This window comes from Entelurus aequoreus, linkage group LG12 (genome assembly GCF_033978785.1).
Source record: "Entelurus aequoreus isolate RoL-2023_Sb linkage group LG12, RoL_Eaeq_v1.1, whole genome shotgun sequence".
Lineage (NCBI taxonomy): Eukaryota > Metazoa > Chordata > Actinopteri > Syngnathiformes > Syngnathidae > Entelurus > Entelurus aequoreus.
In genome coordinates, this window is record NC_084742.1 from 47095855 (window position 1) to 47120290 (window position 24436).

A 24436-nucleotide genomic window follows, 5' to 3' on the forward strand; every position below is an offset into this window, starting at 1 on the left:
TGTTCTGTCTACACTTCTGTTAAAATGTTATAATCACGTATTCTTCTGTTGTTTGATACTTTACATTAGTTTTGGATGATCGCACAAATTTAGGTATCAGTCCAATACCAAGTAGTTACAGGATCATACAATTGTCATATTCAAAGTTCTCATCTGTCCAGGGACATATTTCCTTAGTTTATAAACATACTATGAATTTTTTTTAAAGGCAAAAAAGATTTTGTGACGAAAAAAAAAAAATCGATGTAATCATAGTAGTATCGACTAGATACGCTCTTGTATTTGATATCATTACAGTGGATGTCAGGTGTAGATCCACCCATGGCATTTGTTTACATTAAGGAACGGCGTCATTAGCGGTGATGCCGGTGAGCTAACGTACCCTCCTACGGTGTGTAGTGAAGCATGTTTAGCTATTCCTCGTCCTACAGGGATGATACTTGTAAGAAACATACTTTATTTGTCGCCATGGAGACGAGGATTAGTGATTTAGAAGTAGCTAAAACACTGCCGACTGCGGATGGACGTTAGTAGTTAGCTAGCTAGCCATGTTTTAAAAAACCTCTTGTAGAGCTGAGTTTCAGTGTTATAGCTTCCCCTTTATCATTAGTTTTTAAACCAAAATGCGTCCGTTCTCCCTTTTCTGTCTACACACTGTCTGCTTATACAAAACCCAAAACCAGTGAAGTTGGCACGTTGTGTAACAGGGGCTGTTCCACTTTGCATCAGTCCATTTTAGATGAGCTAGGTCCAGTCAAGCCGGCGGCATTTCTGGGTGTTGTTGATAAATGGCTTTCGCTTTGCATAGTAGAGTTTAAACTTGCACTTACAGATGTAGTGACCAACTGTAGTTACTGACAGTGGTTTTCTGAACTGTTCCTGAGCCCATGTGGTGATATCCTTTACACACGGATGTTGTTGTTTTTTATGCAGTACCGCCTGAGGGATCGAAGGTCATGGGCATTCAATGTTGGTTTTCAGCCCTGCTGCTTACGTGCAGTGATTTCTCCAGATTCTCTGAACCTTTTGATGATATTACGGACCGTAGATGGTGAAATCCCTAAATTCCTTGCAATAGCTCGTTGAGAAATGTTGTTCTTTAACTGTTTGACAATTTGCTCATGCATTTGTTCACAAAGTGGTGACCCTTGCCCCATCCTTGTTTGTGAATGACTGAGCATTTCATGGAAGCTGATTTTATACCCAATCATGGCACCCACCTGTTCCCAGTTAGCCTGTTCACCTGCGGGATGTTCCAAATAAGTGTTTGATGAGTATTCCTCAACTTTCTCAGTCTTTTTTGCCACTTGTGCCAGCTTGTTGCAGGCATCAAATTCCAAATGAGCAAATATTAGCACAAAAAAAACAACTTTTTCCAGTTCGAACATTAGGTATCTTGTCTTTGCAGTCTATTCAATTGAATATAGATTTGAAAATGATTTGCAAATCATTGTATTTTGTTTTTATTTACGATTTACACAACGAGCCAACTTTACTGGTTTTGGGTTTTGTAAGTACTCCGTGATTGTGCACTGCCGAACATGCTCCTCTGCTCGTAAAACCAGCAATGTCATGCATGATAAAATAAAAAACGGAGAACCGGTACTTTTCAAACACAGTATAGTACCGTTTTTGGTTCATTAGTACCGTGATACTATACTAGTACAACCCTAGTATAGAGGTTTCCTAACTGTACCAATCAAAATCCATTCTAATGTTTTAAAGGGGTCTTTGCTTAAAACCAACTTTTTTTTACCTGTTGGTACCTGTTTTGTGTATTTGGGATCCCCATAATTCTGAAAATGTGAAACCAAACCTAGTGGAGATATTTATAAAACAACCTTGCATTCTTCCAAATTTGCTCCAAACAAGCCGTTTGGAGATTGAGTTTTGAGTGTTTTGCCTAGTTAAGTCAGAAGATATCGCCCTATATAGTAGAAGTTTACCGGAAGAGTTTTGTGCGAATTCGCCAGTTTTATTCAGTGAAAGTCCAAAGTTGTAGTCAATAAGTTCCTTTTTTTTTATATCCTCTTGTTGTGGGGCAGACAGACTCGTACATGCACGTGCATCCTCCGCTGTTGCCATTTCTAGTACAAAGTAGCGTATAGTTCTAATTTATAGGCCACCAGGAATGGAGCCTGTGACTGAATTTGACTCAACACGGGAAACCTCATCCGACCCCGACACGGAAAGGCTTGACAGATTGATAGCTAAAACTCCAATGCTAAAAACTACAACATGGCTTATGAGGTGGAGACGCAGTGGAAGGGGGTTTGGCCTTTAGGAGGGCACGTAAATAAGAGCGCCCACAAAACTGCATTCTGAAGAGACAGTCAGAGAGTGGCTTGAAGATGGTTTGTAAAACATAATTTATGCAAAATGTTGACCAAAGAACCACCATTACATGTTTTGTAGACCACATGGAAGGAAGTGTTTTAATAAATGTAGGAAAAAAGATCGTAATACGACCTTTTTAATGTTACAAGATCAAGTCCAACCCTTGGGCCATTTTAGAGCTTGTTTTTTAATTCCCTTAGCATATTCTAAAAAAACGACTTTGTTATTAATGACACCTAACACACAGCTAAGTTTTACAGCTTAGGGTACACTATATTGACCTACATAGGATAGTTTTTTTACATCTTTAATCTACAAAATGTATCAAAGAGCCACGACCAAACCCCTCATGGGACATCCTTAAATTTCTCTCTGTGCGGTCCTCAGTGGAAAAAATGTGGACACCCGTGCGGAAACTCCTTAATACACACACTTTCCTTCCAATCTGTCCGATCAAGTAAGCGAGCCATAGTGCGATCTCCTCTCACTCGACCTCAAGATAAGGTCGGATAAGGCCCCTGAGCTCTAATCCTCCTGGAAGGGACTCACAAAGACTGACTTTTCCCAACACTCCCTCCCCGTTCCACTGCGCTGAGCCGCACACACAAACACACACTCAGGCGACCTATCTGTCTGTGAACAGATAGGACATGTGTGGAGGGCAATTTTGATTTCGGCTTCAGTTCCGGGCTACCAAAGTCACAAAGAATACATGTGCAAGAACAAAAAAAAGACTGTCCGTCTTTTCTGGTACGCGATGCTGTTGTTGGCAGTCAGACTAGCACATCATTTGGAAATGTTATTATTATTTATGTAATATAATGTATTCTCTAAAGGGGAACTGCACTTTTTTGAGGATTTTGCCTATTGTTTACAATCATTATGAGAGACAATATGACAGATGTATTTTTTTTAATGCATTGTAACTCATAAATAAAAAGCCCACTTACAATGGAGTTAATGGGAGGTCCTCTATTCTTCCCATTAAGCCCTCTAAATAACTATCTAAAAAGTGCCAACAATACTCACAATACAATACTATTTATATTTACTTATATGTATTAGTAATATTGTTTTGTTTTTTTGCGCTAACGCACACAAACTGTTTTTAGCGGTACATTGTCTCAGACAGCTAACAAGCTTGTTGCTGCTGTATTGACGTCATAAGCTGGTGAGCTGCTTTCTCGTCTTGGAGCTCGTGAAAGTTTATTGTATACCAGAGCTGGGCAAATATTTTGACTCGGGGGCCACATTGAGAGAAAAAAAAATTGTCTGGGGGGCCAAGGTGTATGTGTGTATACATTATATATACATATTTAGCTGTAAAAATCTTCTGTACAGTATGTGTGTTTAGGTCCCTTTTTTTCCAGGAACATTAATACCAAAAGTCACAATGTCTGATGGAGTTCTAAAAATGTTATGACAGACCACCTCAAAAAAGTGGAATGGAATTGTATAGTTTTTTACTAAATAGGACTCCCAAAATTTACATTAAAATAAAGAAAGTGGGATTTACAATATTAACTATGAACAATAAAACATTGAATATTAACATCTGAACGTTACTCCTCTTTTACTTCTCAGACCAGCTCCTCGATAGACATCTTTTATAATCAAGCAAAACACAACAAAAAAGTAGAAAAAACAGCAAAATATGAATGCAACGTGTAATAAACACCAACAGTATGATATATTATCACTTTTAGGCAGAAATTTGTTGTAAAAATGTGCTTCCGCATCTGTTTCTGACACAGGCGTTTCGGGCTGGCTGCTCCGAAAACAAACCCCGCCCACTCTGCTTTGTTCCTCGTCTGAGCTGCTGTGACGTAGATTACCATAATAACTCGTATAACACTCAAAAGCGCAGATTTCAAGCATTGAAATACTTTCTACAGTTCAAGACTTACGGTCATTTAAAAACATCACTACACAGTTTAATGTTAAAGGTCGGACAAAATTATGTAGAATGTCCAGCGGATTGAAAATCTTAATGGGCCGCATGTGGCCTGTGGGCTGTATTTTGCCCAGGTCTGTTCCAGACCATAAATAATGTCTCTTACCTTCATTCTAGAAGGATGAGGACACAATCCAACAAATTGGTCAACTTTGTCATACAATTTAGACCCGGCAATGGCGAGAAAGACACGAAAAGATGCTTGTTTCCACCCGCCCTTTCTTCGTGAGGATTATGAGTCATTCTTCATTTAAACTGTTATATATCAACATCCTAACATATTGCATCCATCTATCCTAATGGTAGCTGACATTGTACAGTAAGTGATGTTTATTTGTTATTTTTTCTGGCTTTCACGAAGTCTGCAGTGAGCAGTAATCAATGATGTTGTCGAAGGACAAAGCTGACGCTGTGATGCGTTTTGCCGCCATATGCTCAAAATGATCAAAATACATAAATATTACATGTTATTATGAATATGCCTGTTACTACATTACATACTGTATATACCTTGATGGAGGTGTTTGGATGTTTTTTTTTTACTTAAGTCTGTCACTGCGCACCTTCATCCTTGATGAGCACTTTTTGTGGAGCAACCCTTAAATGTGGGCGTTTCCAGTCAAATCTGGCCTTCCTTGTATTCTCTTATCAACTTAAATACTTATTTTTTTTCTCGCTTAAGTCCAGGTGAACAGGTTAGTGTGCAGTGTGCATCACACTTAATAAAATGATAGAAGAAACTTGCATAAAACTATCTAATCTACTCTACTCGCTTCAATTGAGACACCTCGAAATGTCCATTAAGATGAAGACTACAAAAAATTAAAATGCACATCATTGTCTTTTGAGTGCGTCCACAGTGAAAGGGGTATACTGGCATGTATTGGCCATGTTTGGACATTCTGGTACTAATGTTCAATGCAGCGATTTCATCTGGACCATGAACGATGGGACTATTTTATAGAAAATACATGTATGATGTAGCGTCTATCAATTGATTCCATTGATTTTTTTTGATAGTTGTCATTATTGAACTGTCACGCTCCCCGCACAAGTACAAACACAAAACATGCAAACTGTCTAAGCCAGACCTGGGCAAATTAAGGCCCGGGGGCCACATGCGGCCCGTTAAGCTTTTCAATCTGGCCCGCCAGGAATTCCCAAATATATTTTTTTTATCTTTAAGATGGAAAATGTAGCTGGCATTATGATGTGCAGTGATGTTTTCAAATTACCGTAAGTCTTGAACTATACAATGTATTTCAATGGTCGGAATCTGCACTTTTGCATAATATACTAGTTACTATGGTAATCTAAGTGACAAGGCACCAAGCAGTGTGGGTGGGGAGCGTTTCCACAGACTCTTCCCAGAGCGGCCATCCTGAAATGCGGATGTCAGGGACAGACGCCAAAGGAGATTTTTACAACAAAGTTCTAAAGTTTAGTGATGTATCAGATTGTAGGTGGGGATTTTTTTTTTACCCTTCGCATTCATATTTTGCTGTGTTTGTTGCATTTTTGTTGCGTTTCACTTGATTGTAAAATATGTTGATCGAAAAGGGGTGTGACATTCATATATTGTCAATATTCAGGGTTTTATCCTTAATAGTTAATACTGTAAATCTCACATTCTTTATTTTCATGTACATTCTGGGTGTCTCATTCAGTAAAAAAATTGAAAATTCCATTCCATTTTTTAAGGCGGTCTGTCATAACGTTTTTAGCATTAAATCAGACATTATTGTGAGGTTTTGTATTAGTGTTCCTAAAAATCAGATAAAGGCCCTCAGACACATTTTTTCTCTAAATTTGGCCCCCGAGTCAAAATAATTGCCCAGGCCTGGTCTAAGCCCTGCTGATGTTCCACGGCTTCACAATGTCAACTAAACAGAACTGATAACATCACAAATAACATCATAAACATAACTAAACAAAGCTTGATATGGTTTGTTTTTCAAATCCAGCAAGTAACATTGCAAAAACTCACAATCTCACCAAGTACTGTATATATTTCTAATTTATAGTCAAAATATCTAAACAAAGTCACAGTCTACTGAATAGTAATTTTTCAGTGAGACATAAGAACTTGTTTTTAGGCAATAGATCTGAGAGAAGAAAATACTACTTTTCAGCAACACAAGTTTGTTGTAAGACACAAAACTTCACAATTTTTTTGCTCATTGCAAGCAAAAATATCTTGTAATGAGTAAAAAAAATCTGCCATTGGAACAAGTCAAAATTGTCTCTGTAAGATTTCTTGAAACAGGAAATCAACAATTAAAATGTATTATTAGCTATACTTACTGGTATTGTGAAGTTTAGTGTCTTATAACAAACTTGTGATGCTCTAAAGTCGTATTTTTTTCCTCAGAAGATCTATTGCCCAAAAAAAAGTTATTATGTCTCACTATTCAGGGGATTGTGACTTGTATAAAGTTTGTTTAGATATTTTGACTAGAAGTTAGAAATATATACTTGGTAAGATTGTGAGTTTTTCAAGTAAAGAAGAAGCTGTTGTAGCGTGCAAACATGCACTGCATCACCATGACTACACACGTTGAAGTTACAAGCGCGGCCTGAAGGGTTACGATCTTTTCAATTTCAAAGTGTTGTATTTTTCATTGATTTCAACGACATTCACAATTTTCCGGAGAACTCCATGTTCCATTGTTTTCATGCAACCAAAAAGAAAGGCGTCAGAGCAAAGTCTGTCTCACTAGTAATGACTCTGAGCAGGCCTTCGTTCAACACTTAAGCACTTTTGCCTGACTCACAAGGGGACCACTAAGGAAGTGTATAGGGTTGTACGGTATATCCGGTATTGGTATAGTTCCCCGATACTAATGAATCATATTCGGTATTATACTGTCTCAAAAAGTAAGTACAGGAGCATACATAGTAGCAGAGATGTGGACTCGAGTCACATGACTTGGACTCGAGTCAGACTTGAGTCATGAATTTGATGACTTTAGACTCGACTTGACAAAATGTAAAGAGACTTGCAACTCGTCTTAGACTTTAACATCAATGACTTGTGACTTCACTTGGACTTGAGCCTTTTGACTTGACATGACTTGCTACTTTCCCCAAAACCTAAAGCTTAAAAAGTTATTTGGGAGCGCTCCGTAGCTTTCATTTTGTACATGTCTGTCTATCAGCGTGTGTGCTGCGTGTCAGCGTGTGTGCTCTCAGTACAACAGCCAATCAAATTAGATCTACATTGTTTTCATCACACAGCATTCAGCCAATCAAATTGCAGGACAACCAATGAACAAGAGTTGTCAAACAACGCGCCAGTGAGAAAGATTTATACCAAAGTTGGTTTCGTTCGGGTATAAAAACTACGACTAGGTCAACAAAAAACGAATTGCCGTATGCAAATTACGCAGTTCGAATATTACAGACGGAGACGCAACTTCCAACTTCGTTCGACATTTGAAGTTGCACAAAGAAGGGTAAGTTTTGGATGTAAGATAACGTTTATTGGCTAAGTAACATTACTTTTATTTGCTGTGTAGTTAAATCAGTGAGGCTGTAAACTCACTGCTAACGTTATAACCATAGACATCTTATAAGTAGACGCAGCATCGAGGGCTACTGCCTACTGGCGCAGACGAGACGCGGGGCCGCCATCTTGGAGTGGTGATCCGCTCCACTCACTGCAATTCATTTGGCAGGAGCAATGAACTGTCAGTGCATTTAATTCATTTTACCTCACTGAATACCACTCATTTTCACGCGCTTTTTTGTCATACGTGTAGCTATGATAAAGGACACATGTTTTATTATTCATAGTTTGCTTAACAGTAATATAATATTCTTATATGCTATAAGTGACCAGACGTCTGAGATCAAAACTGGGAATATAAGCCCAGAGAAGGGGGAAAAAAACGGTCAGCTATTTTTAAGTTGAAGAAACAATATGATTACGTTATATATACATGCGTATATCCTACATAAACAATGTATGAATACATTAAATATCTATATATCTTATAGACCGTATCTCTGTTGCTGCAGCAGCAGAGAGTTTATTCTGTCTTGTCACTTTGTATTGATATTTTGTATTACATTCTTCCCTTAAATGATCATGTTTACAGTGATTGTTATATATGTATTTTGTATGTATTTCGCTTTGGATAAAAGCGTCTGCCAAATACTTGAACATATATAAACACCTGACAGTCTTTATATCAGCTAAAACCACCAATCTGTTTCACTGGATTCAGAATAAAACCAAATGCTGTCTTACCCAACAATGTTAGTATTTGAATATTGTTACTTGAAGACTTATTCCTGGTTACAATTATACTGTTAAGAAAGTATTGTCTTATATTTTGCCTAAAATGAGAATGCACCATAATCAGTGGCGGCTGGTGAATTTTGTTTTAGGTGGGGCTGAAAGTTTGTAAACCAAACCCCTGTAGGGGCGTCATCCTCCCCCAGAAGATTTATTTGTGATTTTCACATACAAATATTGAAGATCTTTGCTCCTTCTCAACTCTGTGGTAATGTTATTTTCATAAAATACAACCAATAGTACCAATAGTACATTAATGTTAAATCTTACTTGTGAAAAGTAATCCCCCGATTCCTATTTTCAACAGTCCGCTCATTTGGGCAGGAAAACGCTGAACACCATCTTTGTTTTCTACCTGTCAACTGTCAGTTTAGGCTGCTCGCCGGCTCCTCATCACCACTTCAAGATGCAAATTGCTCGCGTCACAGCAACCAATACTGCGTCTACTTATAAGATATCTATGGTTATAACGTCATTGCAAACACGGCAATATGTTGCGTCCACTGCAGTTTGCTACCTTATTCATACTTTTTATCAAGTGATTTTTTTTAAGCAGGGTTGCATGAGGTACCTATACTTAACGTTACGTTAGTCAATGTATCACACACAGTAACATAATGTTAGACGGCGGTCAGCAGCACTGCGTATTTTAGCCACCTACAAAAAGACAAACAGTCAAATAAAGGTCAGTTAAATGTATACTATATTAAGAATATGTGTACATATTGCATAGGGCCCTGACATCTAAAAAGTACAACTCTGTTCATTGTTATGTTCATGTATTTGTTATGTTTTTCATGTGTACGCACACATAAACACACATACAGTATGAGATTAGATCAATGAGATAAGGTAAGAACAGAATAGAAACTGCTGTGGAACTAGTTACAATGCAATATGCCATAGAAATACAATGTTAACACTTTTGTACAAATAAGTACAGCTGCACTTGTTTTTGCAAATGTGTTTATTCTGTAAAGGAATGAGTTAAATGTTTAAAATTGTTTAAACTATTAAAATGACTGGTTAATAGTGCTATTATGAATTGCAATGTCAGTACTATTTTTTTTCTTGCTATTTCCAATGCACTTGTTTTAATAAATAAATACAGCGTTTTAAAAGCATACACAATCTGTGTAAAAATATTAATCTGTGGTTAAAAGGACTTGAAAGGACTCGAAACTCAAAATGCAGGACTTGTGACTTGACTTGAGACTTTCCAGTCTTGACTTTGGACTTGACTCGAGACTTGCCTGTCTTGACTCGGGACTTGACTCGAGACTTGAGGGCAAAGACTTGAGACTTACTTGTGACTTGCAAAGCAATGACTTTGTCCCACCTCTGCATAGTAGTATCTAGTCGATACTACTATGATTACATCGATATTTTTTAGCATCACAAAATCTTTTTTCTTTTTAAATAAATTTATATTATGTATATAAACTCAGGAAATATGTCCCTGGACACATGAAAACTTTGAATATGACCAATGTATGATCTTGTAACTACTTGGTATCGGATTGATACCTAAATCTGTGGTATCATCCAAAACTAATGTAAAGTATCAAACAGCAGAAGAATAAGTGATTTTTACATTTTAACAGAAGTGTAGATAGAACATGTTAAAAGAGAAAGTAAGCAGATAATAACAGTAAATGAACAAGTAGATTAATAATTAATTTTCTACCGCTTGTCCTTAATAATTTTGACAAAATAATAGAATGGAAAATGACACAATATGTTAGTGCATATGTCAGCAGCTAAATTAGGAGCCTTTGTTTGCTTACTTACTACTAAAAGACAAGTTGTCTTGTATGTTCACTATTTTATTTAAGGACAAACTTGCAATAAGAAAGATGTGTTTAAAATACCCTAAGATTTTTGGTTAAAATAAAGCCAATAATGCCATTTTTTGTGGTCCCCTTTATTTAGAAAAGTATCGAAAAGTACCAAAAATATCGACATACATTTTTGTACCGGTACAGGTACCAAAATATTGGTATCGGGACAACACTAGAAATGTATAACAAATTTGAGACCCTTCGCCTTAAACACATTTATTTCTCATTTCTGTATGTTTCATAAAATGAGCAGTGCTATCCGCTGAATCTGCCCCAAATGCAAAATCATACTAAATCTAAACTTTATAAAGGTCCCGCTAAGAAGATGACTGGTTTATTACCCAAAACTGTATTATATTTATTTATTATGCAGATGCAAAGATTATTAGGTATTTGATGCAAATGCCTGCATTTTTCTGCACAGTGTGTTCGGCCACATCAGCTATAGGTCCGACTGGGAGCTAGTCAAAGTGGACTTCCGCCAGTCCTTCCCTCGTCAGTGTGCCGAGTCGGACTACGAGTCCTGGGAGCTCACAGACCTTCAGGTAACACACACACACTAATGAATGACGCTTTTTTTCATACTTACACTTAGGGCCTGATCTCCGCACCGCCTGCATCACTTTTGCACTTGTTATCAATTTACACATGCAGTCATAGTGGATCACCCATAACACAGCAGCTAATAGTTTACACAGCTTTATAGTTTGCACACGTTATTGCACAAGCGTGGTATTTGGACCTTTAATGCTTCGAAAAGCTGTGTACTACAAAATGGTTGTCTTGCTCAAGGACACAACGAACGTGACTAGGATGGCGCAAGTCGGGGATCGAACAAGGAACCTTCAGGTTGCTGGCACGGCAGCTCTACCAACCGAGGGTTCTTTTTGATTAGGGACAGAAAGACAACCTAAAACACACGTACGCGGATCGGAATACACACACTCAGATTGATATACAGACACACAAATTAGTACACACGCACGCAAATTGGATTACACGCGCACAGATTGAGATACACGTTTGCAAATAATTTTGCTACAATAATACAAAACCCAAAACCAGTGAAGTTGGCACATTGTGTAAATCGTAAATAAAAACAGAATACAATGATTTGCAAATCCCTTTTAACTAATATTCAATTGAATAGACTGCAAAGACAAGATATTTAATGTTCGAATTGAGAAACTTAATTTTTTTTTGCAGATAATCATTTTTACCACTGTGTTACATGGCCTTTCCTTTTAACAATGTTTGGGAACTGAGGAGACCTATTTTTGAAGCTTTTCAGGTGGAATTATTTCCCATTCTTGCTTGATGTACAGCTTAAGATGTTCAACAGTCCGGGGTCTCCGTTGTGGTATTTCGCGCTTCATATTGCCCACACATTTTCAATGGGAGACAGGTCTGGACTAGTACCCACACTCTTTTACTACGAAGCCTCGCTTTTGTAACACGTGCAGAATTTCAAAACAATTTGAAATGTGGACTCGTCAGACCACAGAACACTTTTCCACTTTGCATCAGTCCATCTTAGATGAGCTCGGGCCCAGCGAAGCCGGCGGCGTTTCTGGGTGTTGTTGATAAATGGCTTTCACTTTGCATAGTAGAGTTTTAACTTGCACTTACAGATGTAGCGACGAACTGTAGTTAGTGACAGTGGTTTTCTGACCCCCTGTGGTGATATCCTTTACGAACTGATGTCGCTTTTTGATGCAGTACCGCCTGAGGTATCAAAGCTGAAGGGCATTCAATGTTGGTTTTCGGCCTTGCCGCTTACGTGCAGTGATTTCTCCAGATTCTCTGAACCTTTTAATGATATTACGGACCGTAGATGGTAAAATCCCTAAATTCCTTGCAATAAATCGTTGAGAAATGTTGTTCTAAACTGTTCGACAATTTGCTCACGCATTTGTTCACAAAGTGGTGATCCTCGCCCCATCGTTGTTTGTGAATGACTGAGCATTTCATGGAAGCTGCTTTTATACCAATCAGCCTGTACACCTGTGGGATTTTTCAAATAAGTGTTTGATGAGCATTCTCAACTTTCTCAGTCTTTTTTGCCACTTGTACCAGCTTTTTTGAAACATGTTGCAGGCATCAAATTCCAAATGAGCTAATATTTGCAAAAAAATAATAACATAGTTTACCAGTTCGAATTTTAAGTATCTTGTCCTTGCAGTCTATTCAATTGAATACAGGTTGGAAAGGATTTGCAAATAATTGTATTTTGTTTTTATTTGATTTACACAACGTGACAACTTCACTGGTTTTGGGTTTTCTAAGTCACGTACATGGATCTAATACACACACTCAGATTGAGATAAACGTTTAGACATAATTTTGCTACAATAATACTTTCATATTACATTCTCTCTATTTGTCTGCACACAAGAATATTGTTCTAATATTTAAAGATGATTAATTCCGTCAGTCTACCCCAGGGCAGCTGTGGCTATGAAAGTAGCTTACCACCACCAGGTGTCAATGAATGATGGGTTTTTAACATGTAAAGCGACTTTGGGTACTTAGAAAAGCGCTATATAAATTTCAGGTATTATTATTATTATTATTATTAATTCAATAAATGAATCCTCCCAATGAACTCTGCTGTATAAGCGGGGGCCACAGCAGGTATTAAATCCTATGGAGGGGAGAGGTGGTTTAATATCAGATGAATCGACTGAGGTTGATGGTTGGATCAGACTCCTCTGAATCGAATCGTCAAATCTTCGGCTATATGAAGACAGCCCTAAATCTTAGTAGGTTCAGGCCTCTAGAGTTTTCATTGAATTAACTTTTACACTCTAGGTTCTAAGTGTGCATATTCAGACTCAGCCATAGACTCAAGAAATGACAGCCTCGTTGTGCTTTTTCCCCCTTAGGGACAAAAGTGCATCATGGGCCAGACGAGGACATACCGGAGGAGGAAAGAGACAGCATTTTGTGTCAAAGGGAAGAGCTACACATCCACTCTCGGCACCGCATCCTGCCAGTGCACCGACCAGGACTTCAGCTGGTGGGACAAGCTATGGACCCGTGTGTCGATGTCATTCGTATGTTTCACACTAGCGTTGTTTGCATGCGTTGTGTGCAGCGACTACGGTTTCGAGAGATCCCACGCCGAGAGCGAACGCTGCTTTGCTGATTTTTGGCACAATCCAAACCTGCCGCCGGATGACTGCCACGTGGGAAGAACCTACGAGTCTAGCACGGGGTCCGTTCAAAATCCAAAACGCGTGAGCTGTGTTTCAATTTGTGCTCTCGACACCCAGCATTCTGAGTGCTTAAGTGCCTTCACACTGAGATGTGCGGCACAATACAAAGTGCTTGTCTGTATCTGGATGTTGCATGCAAATCGGCCCAAAACTGGTGAACGGAATTGAAACACAGCCACGTATGTATCGCCTTTTGGCTTCCTTTATGTGTTTAGCCTACTTTTAGAGCTGTTTTTGTTCTCTTTTTGCCCCAGGTACCGCAAGGTAGTGTCAAATGTGTGTGAAGGTGGTCTGAAGAAGGAGCAAAGTGACAAACAAAGCAACTGCCCTCTGCTGCCCCCTAGAGGGCTGCAAGTGGGCATAAAAGGGCAGATGCCAGCCGTTGCCCCCGGTGATGACATTACATTCATTGTCCACCAGGAGGAGGTAGGTGAAGCATCTACTTTTAATAATAATAATAAATTGTATTTATATTTACATTTCATATCTTTTTTTCATCAAGTTATTCATCTGTATATCTAAGGCTGTTTATGAATTTGGGCACTTTCATACGTACTCCTAGCATTTCGACTGCATACATTAACTATGGAAGTTCATTTCTGCACTCAAAAATGCTAAGTGGAATATGGGAGTGCGTGAATGAGAGACAGCCTAATAGGTGCCCCCCCCCTCTTTTTCCTTTTCTTCCCCCAGGGGGACACGAGCAGCACCAAGTACCAGGTGGACCTCGGCGATGGCTTCCGGGCCATCTACAGGAACCTGACGGTGACGGATGAACCCATCCAGCACCGCTATGGGAGTCCGGGCATTTACAAAGTTTCCGTGCAGGCGGAGAACATGGCAGGGCGTGACAAGGCCTCCATATACATCCAGGTCACAGGTCAGAGCACAGTTAAGAGAAACGTTATGCTGTGGCGGCCTCTTGTGGCTGCAAAACGCATCACATACATCTGCTGCAATTCCTTTATACAAGGGGTTCTCAAACTTTTTTTCACCAAGGACCACCTCATAAAACACTTTCCAATAATGACCAACAATAAAATACAGTAACAGAGTAGGCCTAAGTATTCATTAAAAACAAGGCACGTGTTTTATTTAACACGTATATTTAATATATTGGCCACTGTAACGTTACACACAGTTTGAACAGATACTGTGTTTGAATATTTAATCAGGTGATTCCTTGGGCGTACCACGAGATCAGGGGTCGGCAACCCAAAACGTTGAAAGAGCCATATTGGACCAAAAATACAAAAACAAATCTGTCTGGAGCCGCAAAAAATTAAAAGCTGTATATAAGTCTTATAATGAAGGCAACACATGATGTAGGTGTCTATATTAGCTGTAATAGCCTACTATCAAAATGACTATGTGTCGCAGGCTGAAGCAAATCTTCGTTGACAGAAATGTTGAAATGTAATATTTATTCTACACATTCTTACAACATTAGAAACCATTTGTAAATCATAGGCTACTTAGAAGATGAGATAACTCCTGGAAATTACTGCCTTTTAATGGCCAAAGGTATAGATGTGGTCTGGAACAACATGGCACACAAACAACTGAAATGCAGCCAATATTACATTTAGATAATATGTCATGAGACATGCAAAACTAAATTATATACAAAGAGGATAAAAATAAAGGAAATTAAATGAGCTCAAATATACTTACAAATGAGGCATAATGTTGCAATATGTACATACAGCTATCCTAAATAGCCGTGTTAGCAATCCAACAAGTCAATAACATCAACAAAGCGCACCTTTGTGCATTCACGCACAGCATGAAACTTTTGGTGGACAAAATGAGACAAAGAAAGAGTGGAAGATTTTACATATAAACAAACTGTTGCTTCACAGTCCACACTATGGTGAGTTCAAGAACCGCCGAAATTAGTAGGACAAAACGATGTTCACCAAATACTCTCATCCTCAGTGAATCAGTGAAGCATGCACACAAACATATTAACATATTATCAACACACAAACATATTAAACAGTGTTTTTCTAACAATTGGGAAGGTTTGTGTCATGTTTGACCTCAAACAAAAAACATACTAAAACAAAAAAAATATTTTAGGCCCATCTTTTTCCATTTTCAATCATTTTTTAAAAATGCTCCAGAGAGCCACTAGGGTGGCACTAAAGAGCCGCGGGTTGCTGACCCCCGCACTAGATGGGAGCCCGCGTACCACAGCTTGAGAATCAAACTGAGCATTAATTATCTGTTAGTATGAATGTATTTTATAAATATTAGTTTTTTTAGATATAACTGTCCCTCATGCAGCACCTCTACAAGAAGTGCACCTGGAAGTGATCCCCATTGCTGGGAGAAACCACCAAGTCAACCTGACGGCCATTGTCCTCCCCGCCGAAGCCAACCTGACTGTCTTCTACTGGTGGGTTGGGGACTGCCTGCAGGTAAGCTTCTTTGAAAGATAGATAAGAATCGACCGAGGGCACGTTCCGATTTTGTTGTTACTAACGTGATGGTGTCACGTAGCCGACGCTGACTTTGCAGAACAGCATGCTGACGAGTTTCCCAGAAGCAGGCGAGATTTCCGTCACCGTCCAAGCCTCCAATGGGAGATCCATGGTACAGGACACCAGAACGGTCCGTGTCTATGGTAAATGATCTTCACCACAGATTAGAATTTAGACTTTTCCCGTTCAATGATCTTGTGGCTCATCTCCGTCCAATTTCCTATATGCAGATAACTTCCATGTCATTCCTCTGAGCTTCAGCAGACACCTGGACCGCATCAACCCAAACATTGCAGAGTGGCGAGAGGACGTGGGTCAGGTCATCACCAAGATACTGGCAAAGGTTAATGAACCACTGTCACCAAAGCTATCGATGATACTTCACAAAATCAAGCAACCCCCTCACATTTAATTTAACAAGCATTTTTATGACAGTATATCAATGTATAACCTTTTTTAAACGTAAACTTAGAGATCAGGGTTGTCAAAGTTATTGTTATAGTAAATTAAAGATTATTGGTGGCGTATTTTCTGGCAGGCTGAAATAATGTGTATTGTACCCTCTAACACAGGGGTGGGCAATTCATTTTTACCGGGAGCCGCATGAGCAACCCGAGCACTGCTGGAGGGCCACACCGACAATATTTCAATTAAATTTTGCTCAAATTATTTTTGATGTACCGTAAGATAAGTAATAATAATAATAATATTTTCATTTAACCTAACTTATATTTATACAAAAGCAGATGGCTTTTGATGGTTTTATTTTTAACACTTTCTTACACAACACTTCCTGATGTATAATACAATGCAAACATTTCAATTTCTGTCACTTTATCCTGCATCCTCTTTGTTGTGAACGTAGCACGCCTGTAAGGTGATTGGCAAAGAAGGAGGAAGCGTTGCTGTTGCGGAAATGAGGAGTGAGGATAGACGTGCGTGTGGAAAGAACGAGATAAGTTGAGCTGTGTTAGTATAGGTTGCTCAATAAAAGTTTAAAAAGAGTGTCAGACTTGGTGTGCACTTCTTCTGGACGCTACAATTGGTGTCAAAAGTGGGATGAAATGCCTCCCAGTTCGCCATTGCCATCAAACCTGGGAGTCTCATTGAGGGCGGAATTCCCCCATGCCAAGCAGCGCACGCTGCACCTGTCGACGCTGCCTCTCTTCTTCCACTCTCTCTCTCTCTCTTTGCGGCGAGCTCCTGACGTCCGGGATTCACACAGACATCTGCAGTCGCTACCGGCACCTTAAGTCCCCACTCAATGACCTCCCCCTCTTGTCAATCTTGACAAAGTCGCCAGGAAACATCGTGGCACGTACCTCCCGATGACGTAGCAGGCTGAGCACACAAGCAGCGCAGTATGCTCACACAAGCAGCGCAGTATGCTCACACAAACAGCGCAGTATGCGCAAAGTTTTACTTCTGACACCAATTGTAGCGTCCAGAAGAAGTGCACACCAAGTCTGACGCTCTTTTTAAACTTTTATTGAGCAACCTATACTAACACAGCTCAACTTATCTCGTTCCTTCCACACGCACGTCTATCCTCACTCCTCATTTCCGCAACTCAAGAACACAATATCCACTTCAGCAGGTTGTTACACTATATTCTTTAAACACAGCCACCTGTGTACCACAAATTAAGCACACGGCTTTACCTTTAATTGCTGTAAAGAAATACTTGGCAGTCCATGTCTTGTTGAAAACACGCCATTCGTCATCAACTTTTCTCTTTTTAGCGTCTCGGGGATAACCGGGCATCACTTGTCGCTGTGCACCTTCACTCACAGGTTACACACCGACATACGCACATAAATAACACTTTACAAAATAAAAGCAGCACAATTGTATTGCGCGCACGACATAGATGTTTTTTTAAATGTATTTTGTAGTTTGTGATTGCAGCTGTTCACATTCACTCACAATCACGCACGAGCATACGTCCACACGGAAGTAATACAAATAACGCTTTTCAAAACAAAAGCAGCACCGTTGTATTGCACACTCGAGATACATACTTTTTTAAATGTATTTTGTAATTTATGATTGGCCTCACGCGGGCCGGACAGGGACGTACATTCTGTGGCCCAGGTCTGCTCTAACATGTTCTAGTTGATAGTCCTCAATACAGAATGTTTTGCAGGCTGATCGTCTATAGCAATATTACATTTTATTACAATAAATAGAGAAGGTTAAGACTTTGTCATGCAGCGATATGAATATGATGAACTTCTACAACATGTAATGCACAAAATATCAGAAGCATTTATTCAGGTAGAATTATCACAGGTGACATTGCCGAACATCAAGGCATGATCGTAACAATAACACATGTTGTGTTATTAACAGCAACCGTGATATCCAAACACGGAAGTGTAGCGCCACCCTCTGAATGCAAGCGCTCCAGTAGTAGGAGATACAAAATCTAAAAGGTCACCTGCGCACTGCAGGTCTTTTTTTTTTTAACTGTCAGTGAAAGAGTGCTTATGGTCATTCTGTGTTGGGATGGTTAAACATAAGAACTGTTTAGCATACTGTTTATCTATCTGCAAACAATCAATTAATTATGAGTTAACAAATCTGAGCATTGTAACTTTTGTTTACCGGTATATATGTATATACAGTAAATGGTAAATGGGTTATACAAACCCTGTTTCCATATGAGTTGGGAAATTGTGTTAGATGTAAATATAAACGGAATACAATGATTTGCAAATCTTGTTCAACCCATATTCAATTGAATGTGCTACAAAGACAAGATATTTGATGTTCAAACTCATAAACTTTTCTTTTTTTTTTTTCAAATAATAATTAACTTACAATTTCATGGCTGCAACACGTGCCAAAGTAGTTGGGAAAGGGCATGTTCACCACTGTGTTACATGGCCTTTCCTTTTAACAACACTCAGTAAACATTTGGGAACTGAGGAGACACATTTTTGAAGCTTCTCAGGTGGAATTCTTTCCCATTCTTGCTTGATGTACAGCTTAAGTTGTTCAACAGTCCGGGGGTCTCTGTTGTGGTATTTTAGGCTTCATAATGTGCCACACATTTTCAATGGGAGACAGGTCTGGACTACAGGCAGGCCAGTCTAGTACCCGCACTCTTTTATTATGAAGCCACGTTGATGTAACATGTGGCTTGGCATTGTCTTGCTGAAATAAGCAGGGGCGTCCATGGTAACGTTGCTTGGATGGCAACATATGTTGCTCCAAAACCTTTATGTACCTTTCAGCATTAATGACGCCTTCACAGATGTGTAAGTTACTGATTTCGTGGGCACTAATACACCCCCATACCATCACAGATGCTGGCTTTTCAACTTTGCACCTATAACAATCCGCATTTGTTGACAAAGTGGTGACCCTCGCCCCATCCTTGTTTGTGAATGACTGAGCATTTCATGGAATCTACTTTTATACCCAATCATGGCACCCACCTGTTCCCAATTTGCCTGTTAACCTGTGGGATGTTCCAAATAAGTGTTTGATGAGCATTCCTCAACTTTATCAGTATTTATTGCCACCTTTCCCAACTTCTTTGTCATGTGTTGCTGGCATCAAATTCTAAAGTTAATGATTATTTGCAACAAAAAAAAAAGTTTATCAGTTTGAACATCAAATATGTTGTCTATGTAGCATATTCAACTGAATATGGGTTGAAAATGAATTGCAAATCAATGTATTCCAATTATATTTACATCTAACACAATTTCCCAACTCATATGGAAACGGGGTTTGTACTTGTATAGCGCTTTTCTACCTTCAAGGTACTCAAAACGCTTTGACACTATTTCCACATTCACCCATTCACACACACATTCACACACTGATGGTCGGGAGCTGCCATGCAAGGCGCTAACCAGGACCCATCAGGAGCAAAGGTGAAGTGTCTTGCTCAAGGACACCACGGACGTGACGAGGTTGGAAGAAGGTGGGGATCGAACCAGGAACCCTCAGGTTGCTGGCACGGCTACTCTCCCAACGGCGCCGTGCCTTCCCCCAGTATATAGTACAGGCCAAAAGTTTAAACACACCTTCTCATTCAATGCGTTTTCTTTATTTTCATGACTATTTACATTGTAGATTGTATTTGAAGGCATCAAAACTATGAATGAACACATGTGGAGTTATGTACTAAACAAAAAAAGATGAAATAACTGAAAACATGTTTTATATTCTAGTTTCTTCAAAATAGCCACCCTTTGCTCTGATTACTGCTTTGAACACTCTTGGCATTCTCTCGATGAGTTTCAAGCACACCTGTGAAGTGAAAACCATTTCAGGTGACTACCACTTGAAGCTCGTCGAGAGAATGCCAAAAGTGTGTGAAAAGGTAATCAGAGCAAAGGGTGACTATTTTGAAGAAACTAGAATATAAAACATGTTTTCAGTTATTTCACCTTTTTCTGTGAAGTACATAACTCCACATGTGTTCATTCATAGTTTTGATGCCTTCAGATACAATCTACAATGTAAATAGTCATGAAAATAAAGAAAACACATTGAATGAGAAGGTGTGTCCAAACTTTTGGCTTGGCCTTTATTGCAGGTGTCGCCAACCAGTCATCGCAATCAACCAATCGATCTTTGGGACCCGACCAGTCGATCCCAAAAATATTAGGAAAAAAAAAAAGGTATATGACATCAGTCACACCCCCACTCGGAGAGTATGAGTGAATAACAGGCACGCATTTTAACCCCTGAACACGCCCGCAGGCCTCGCCTCTCTCTCTTCAGCCTCACATCGTCCGCTCTCAACACCGCGGCCACATCCCGCGAGCACGGCCGGACACTTCACTCTCTCGTCTCGCAAACGCGCGTTGCATGACATGCACATAAATAGTCACGCTGCAACAATGCATTAAGGCTAACTGTTGCAACACATCGGACATTTTCTAGCATCCTCCTGCATGCGAGGACTTGCATTTTGGGGGCGCATCATTGGAAGGCACCCACACTTTCTGAGCAGCAATCTACAGGCTTCCTCTCTCCAGCAATGCGGTGCCACGTCTTTCACAAACTGTAAAGTTCCGTAAAGGTGAGCGTTTGTCAGTCACGGAGCCCCACCGTCATCATCATCATCGCTCACCTGCAACAAGAAGCTAACAAACCAAATTCAAGAGTCTGTGAATATTGCTTCAAAATATGGATTTTTTTTGTTGATTTATGTATAAAAGTAAACATTGAAATGTGCTAAGGCAGTAATATATGATAAAACAAGTCGGAGGCTATATATATATACATATATATATATATATCAGTGATGTGCGGTGAGGTTCATGGCTGGTGAGGCACTGACTTCATCACAGTCAGATTTACAAACATATGAACCCTAAAGAGTATCTTATTCACCATTTGATTGGCAGCAGTTAACGGGTTGTGTTTAAAAGCTCATACCAGCATTCTTCCCTGCTTGGCACTCAGCATCAAGGGTTGGAATTGGGGGTTAAATCACCAAAAATTATTCCCGGGCGCGGCGCCGCTGCTGCCCACTGCTCCCCTCACCTCCCAGGGGGTGAACAAGGGGATGGGTCAAATGCAGAGGACAAATTTCATTACACCTAGTGTGTGTGTGACAATCATTGGTACTTTAACTTAACTTTAACTTTACACATACAAACTGTAGCACAAAAAAAAGCACATTTAATAAAAAAAAACGTTATTATGGTCTTACCTTTACTTATAAATGAAGTCCATGCGCCGCTGTTGTGCTGGATAATGTACCCCCGCCGTAGAATGCACCCCCTGACGGGAGTGTTATATTAACTAAAGCCCACACTTAAACTTTCCACGTGCAAGATTGAATCTATTTAAAAAAGTTATTTAATAAGAAGCCAAAAAGTGCAAAAACAATAATGTTCGTGTTGGAGAAGTTGTGAATGACTAAAATATGAAATCCGTGCTGCAGTCTGCAGGTGTACCTAATGTTGTGGCCCAGCAGTCATTCACAACTCCTCCAACACGAACATTATTGTTTTTGATCTTTTTGGCTTCTTATGGTCATGAGCTTTGGGTTGTGACCGAAAGGACAAGATCATGGGTACAGGCGGCCGAAATGAGTTTCCTCCGCCGGGTGGCGGGGCTCTCCCTTAGAGATAGGGTGAGAAGCTCTGCCATCCGGGGGGAGCTCAAAGTAAAGCCACTGCTCCTCCACATCGAGAGGAGCCAGATGAGGTGGTTTGGGCATCTGGTCAGGATGCCACCCGAACGCCTCCCTCGGGAGGTGTTTAGGGCACGTCCAACCGGTAGGAGGCCACGGGGAAGACCCAGGACACGTTGGGAAGACTATGTCTCCCGGCTGGCCTGGGAACGCCTCGGGATCCCCTGGACGAAGTGGCTGGGGAGAGGAAAGTCTGGGCTTCCCTGCTTAGGCTGCTGCCCCCGCGACCCGACCTCGGATAAGCGGAAGAAGATGGATGGATGGATGGATGGCTTCTTATTAAATAACTTTTTTAAATAGATTCAATCTTGCACGTGGAAAGTTTAAGTGTGGGCTTTAGTTGAAATAACACTCCCGTCAGGGGGTGCATTCTACGGCGGGGGTGCATTATCCACAAGGAGGCAGGATTACTGTGAGCCTCAGCCAGTGCGTCTTCGCAGCAGTTTTATGATTGCTCAGCACAAGAAATATGTTACACACATACAGTTGTTGACAAAATACACTGTACATTATATACCTCAGCTAACTAAACTATGGAAATGTATAATATAATTCATATAGCAATACGGTCTCACTGCACAGCAGGCCAGCAGTTGGCCGAGTCCGCAATCCATGGTGAGGCTCAACTGAGTGACGTGCCTCAACTGGCTGCAGATCACAGCAAGTCTCTTCTCAGTATTTAAACGGCAAATGTGAAATTCAGCAATTTTGAATAAAAATAATCTAAAACTGGTGAAGTTAAATGGAAAATAACTTTATAGTATAATCACTGGATACATATAACAATTTAATAATTTTTTTTTCTTTTTACATTTTTTTTCTTTCCATGATGGCACGTGAGGCCCCACCTCACCTGCCTCCCCTGACTGCACGTCACTGATATATATATATATATATATATATATATATATATATATATATATATATATATATATATATATATATATATATATATATATATATATATATATATATATATATATATATATATATATATATATATATATATATATATATACACACACAATAGACGCCAAAAATGTACATAGTTGACGCGCAGAGGTAGATCTTGCTTTGGTTTTTGGCTGAAACCAGGGATCTTAGGCTCGAAAAAGTGGGTGACCATTGATGTATTGTCTTCCTGATACGGACATCAAAATAGACGCATTTTAAGCACATTTTGTTCCTTGATCTTGAGTGACCAGGGCCGTAACCAGGATTTGACAAATGCCAAGGTCAAAATTCTGCAACTCCTGCCTTCAATGTAATGTAATTAACAGAATGTAATTAACAAAATACAAGCAGCACAGGAGTTAAAGTAAAATGTAAGTTGTACATCATTGTACTTTGGTATGTTGTTAAATTTAGGTTACATAATTCAATTATGATTGCCAAAGAAAAAATCTGTGGTCCTTCTTTAAATCAGATCATCTCAACTGAAAACAGTTTTATTTCTTTCACATATAGAGTGTGTATAAATGGTACTACAGTTCACCTGACTGACATGAGAAGTGACAATCAGGGGAGGACTGGGACAAAAATGTGTCCCTTGACTTTTGCAGATAGTGTGCCCATTGATGTACATATCACAACCCCATAACCACTATGCTAAACGATATCCCTCTACATTGTGGAGCCGTGAATAAACTAATGATAACTACACAGTGGGCTGCTTACTTGCTCTTAAAAAGGTACTGCATGGAGAAATTTTTGTAAGATTTAGGACTGTTTATTTTTCATTCACACATCCAAAACACATTGCAACGAGCTTGTAGATCTGCAACGTGGCGTTATTTGAAGAAAGTATAAAATAGGGTTTAAGATTAAGATTAAGATTAAGATTAAGGTACCAATGATTGTCACACACACAGTAGATGTGGTGAAATTTGTCCTCTGCATTTGACCCATCCCCTTGGGGAGCAGTGGGCAGCAGCGGCGCCGCGCCCGGGAATCATTTTGGTGATTTAACCCCCAACTCCAACCCGTGTTGCTGAGTGCCAAGCAGGGAAATAGTTAATAAAAACAAATATAGTATTGTTGATGTTTTCCGGTACTTTAGAGCAGTGGTCCCCAAACACCGGGCCACGGCCCGGTACCAGTCCGCGGACCGATTGGTACCGGGCCGCACAAGAAA

At 39.6% G+C, this 24436-nt stretch overlaps 1 protein-coding gene across 8 annotated transcripts in view; it reads left to right on the plus strand.

The window, feature by feature from the left end:
- sorcs2 (sortilin-related VPS10 domain containing receptor 2) overlaps positions 1–24436 on the plus strand; it is a 484520-nt gene that overhangs the window by 444727 nt on the left and 15357 nt on the right. For all 8 annotated transcript variants that reach the window (XM_062066129.1, XM_062066128.1, XM_062066130.1 and 5 more), the window contains 8 exons: positions 10857–10977; positions 13318–13451; positions 13530–13649; positions 13905–14076; positions 14344–14530; positions 15940–16073; positions 16156–16279; positions 16367–16479. In XM_062066129.1, the coding sequence (XP_061922113.1) occupies positions 10857–10977; positions 13318–13451; positions 13530–13649; positions 13905–14076; positions 14344–14530; positions 15940–16073; positions 16156–16279; positions 16367–16479 (1105 nt within the window). The remainder of the gene's footprint in view (positions 1–10856; positions 10978–13317; positions 13452–13529; positions 13650–13904; positions 14077–14343; positions 14531–15939; positions 16074–16155; positions 16280–16366; positions 16480–24436) is intronic.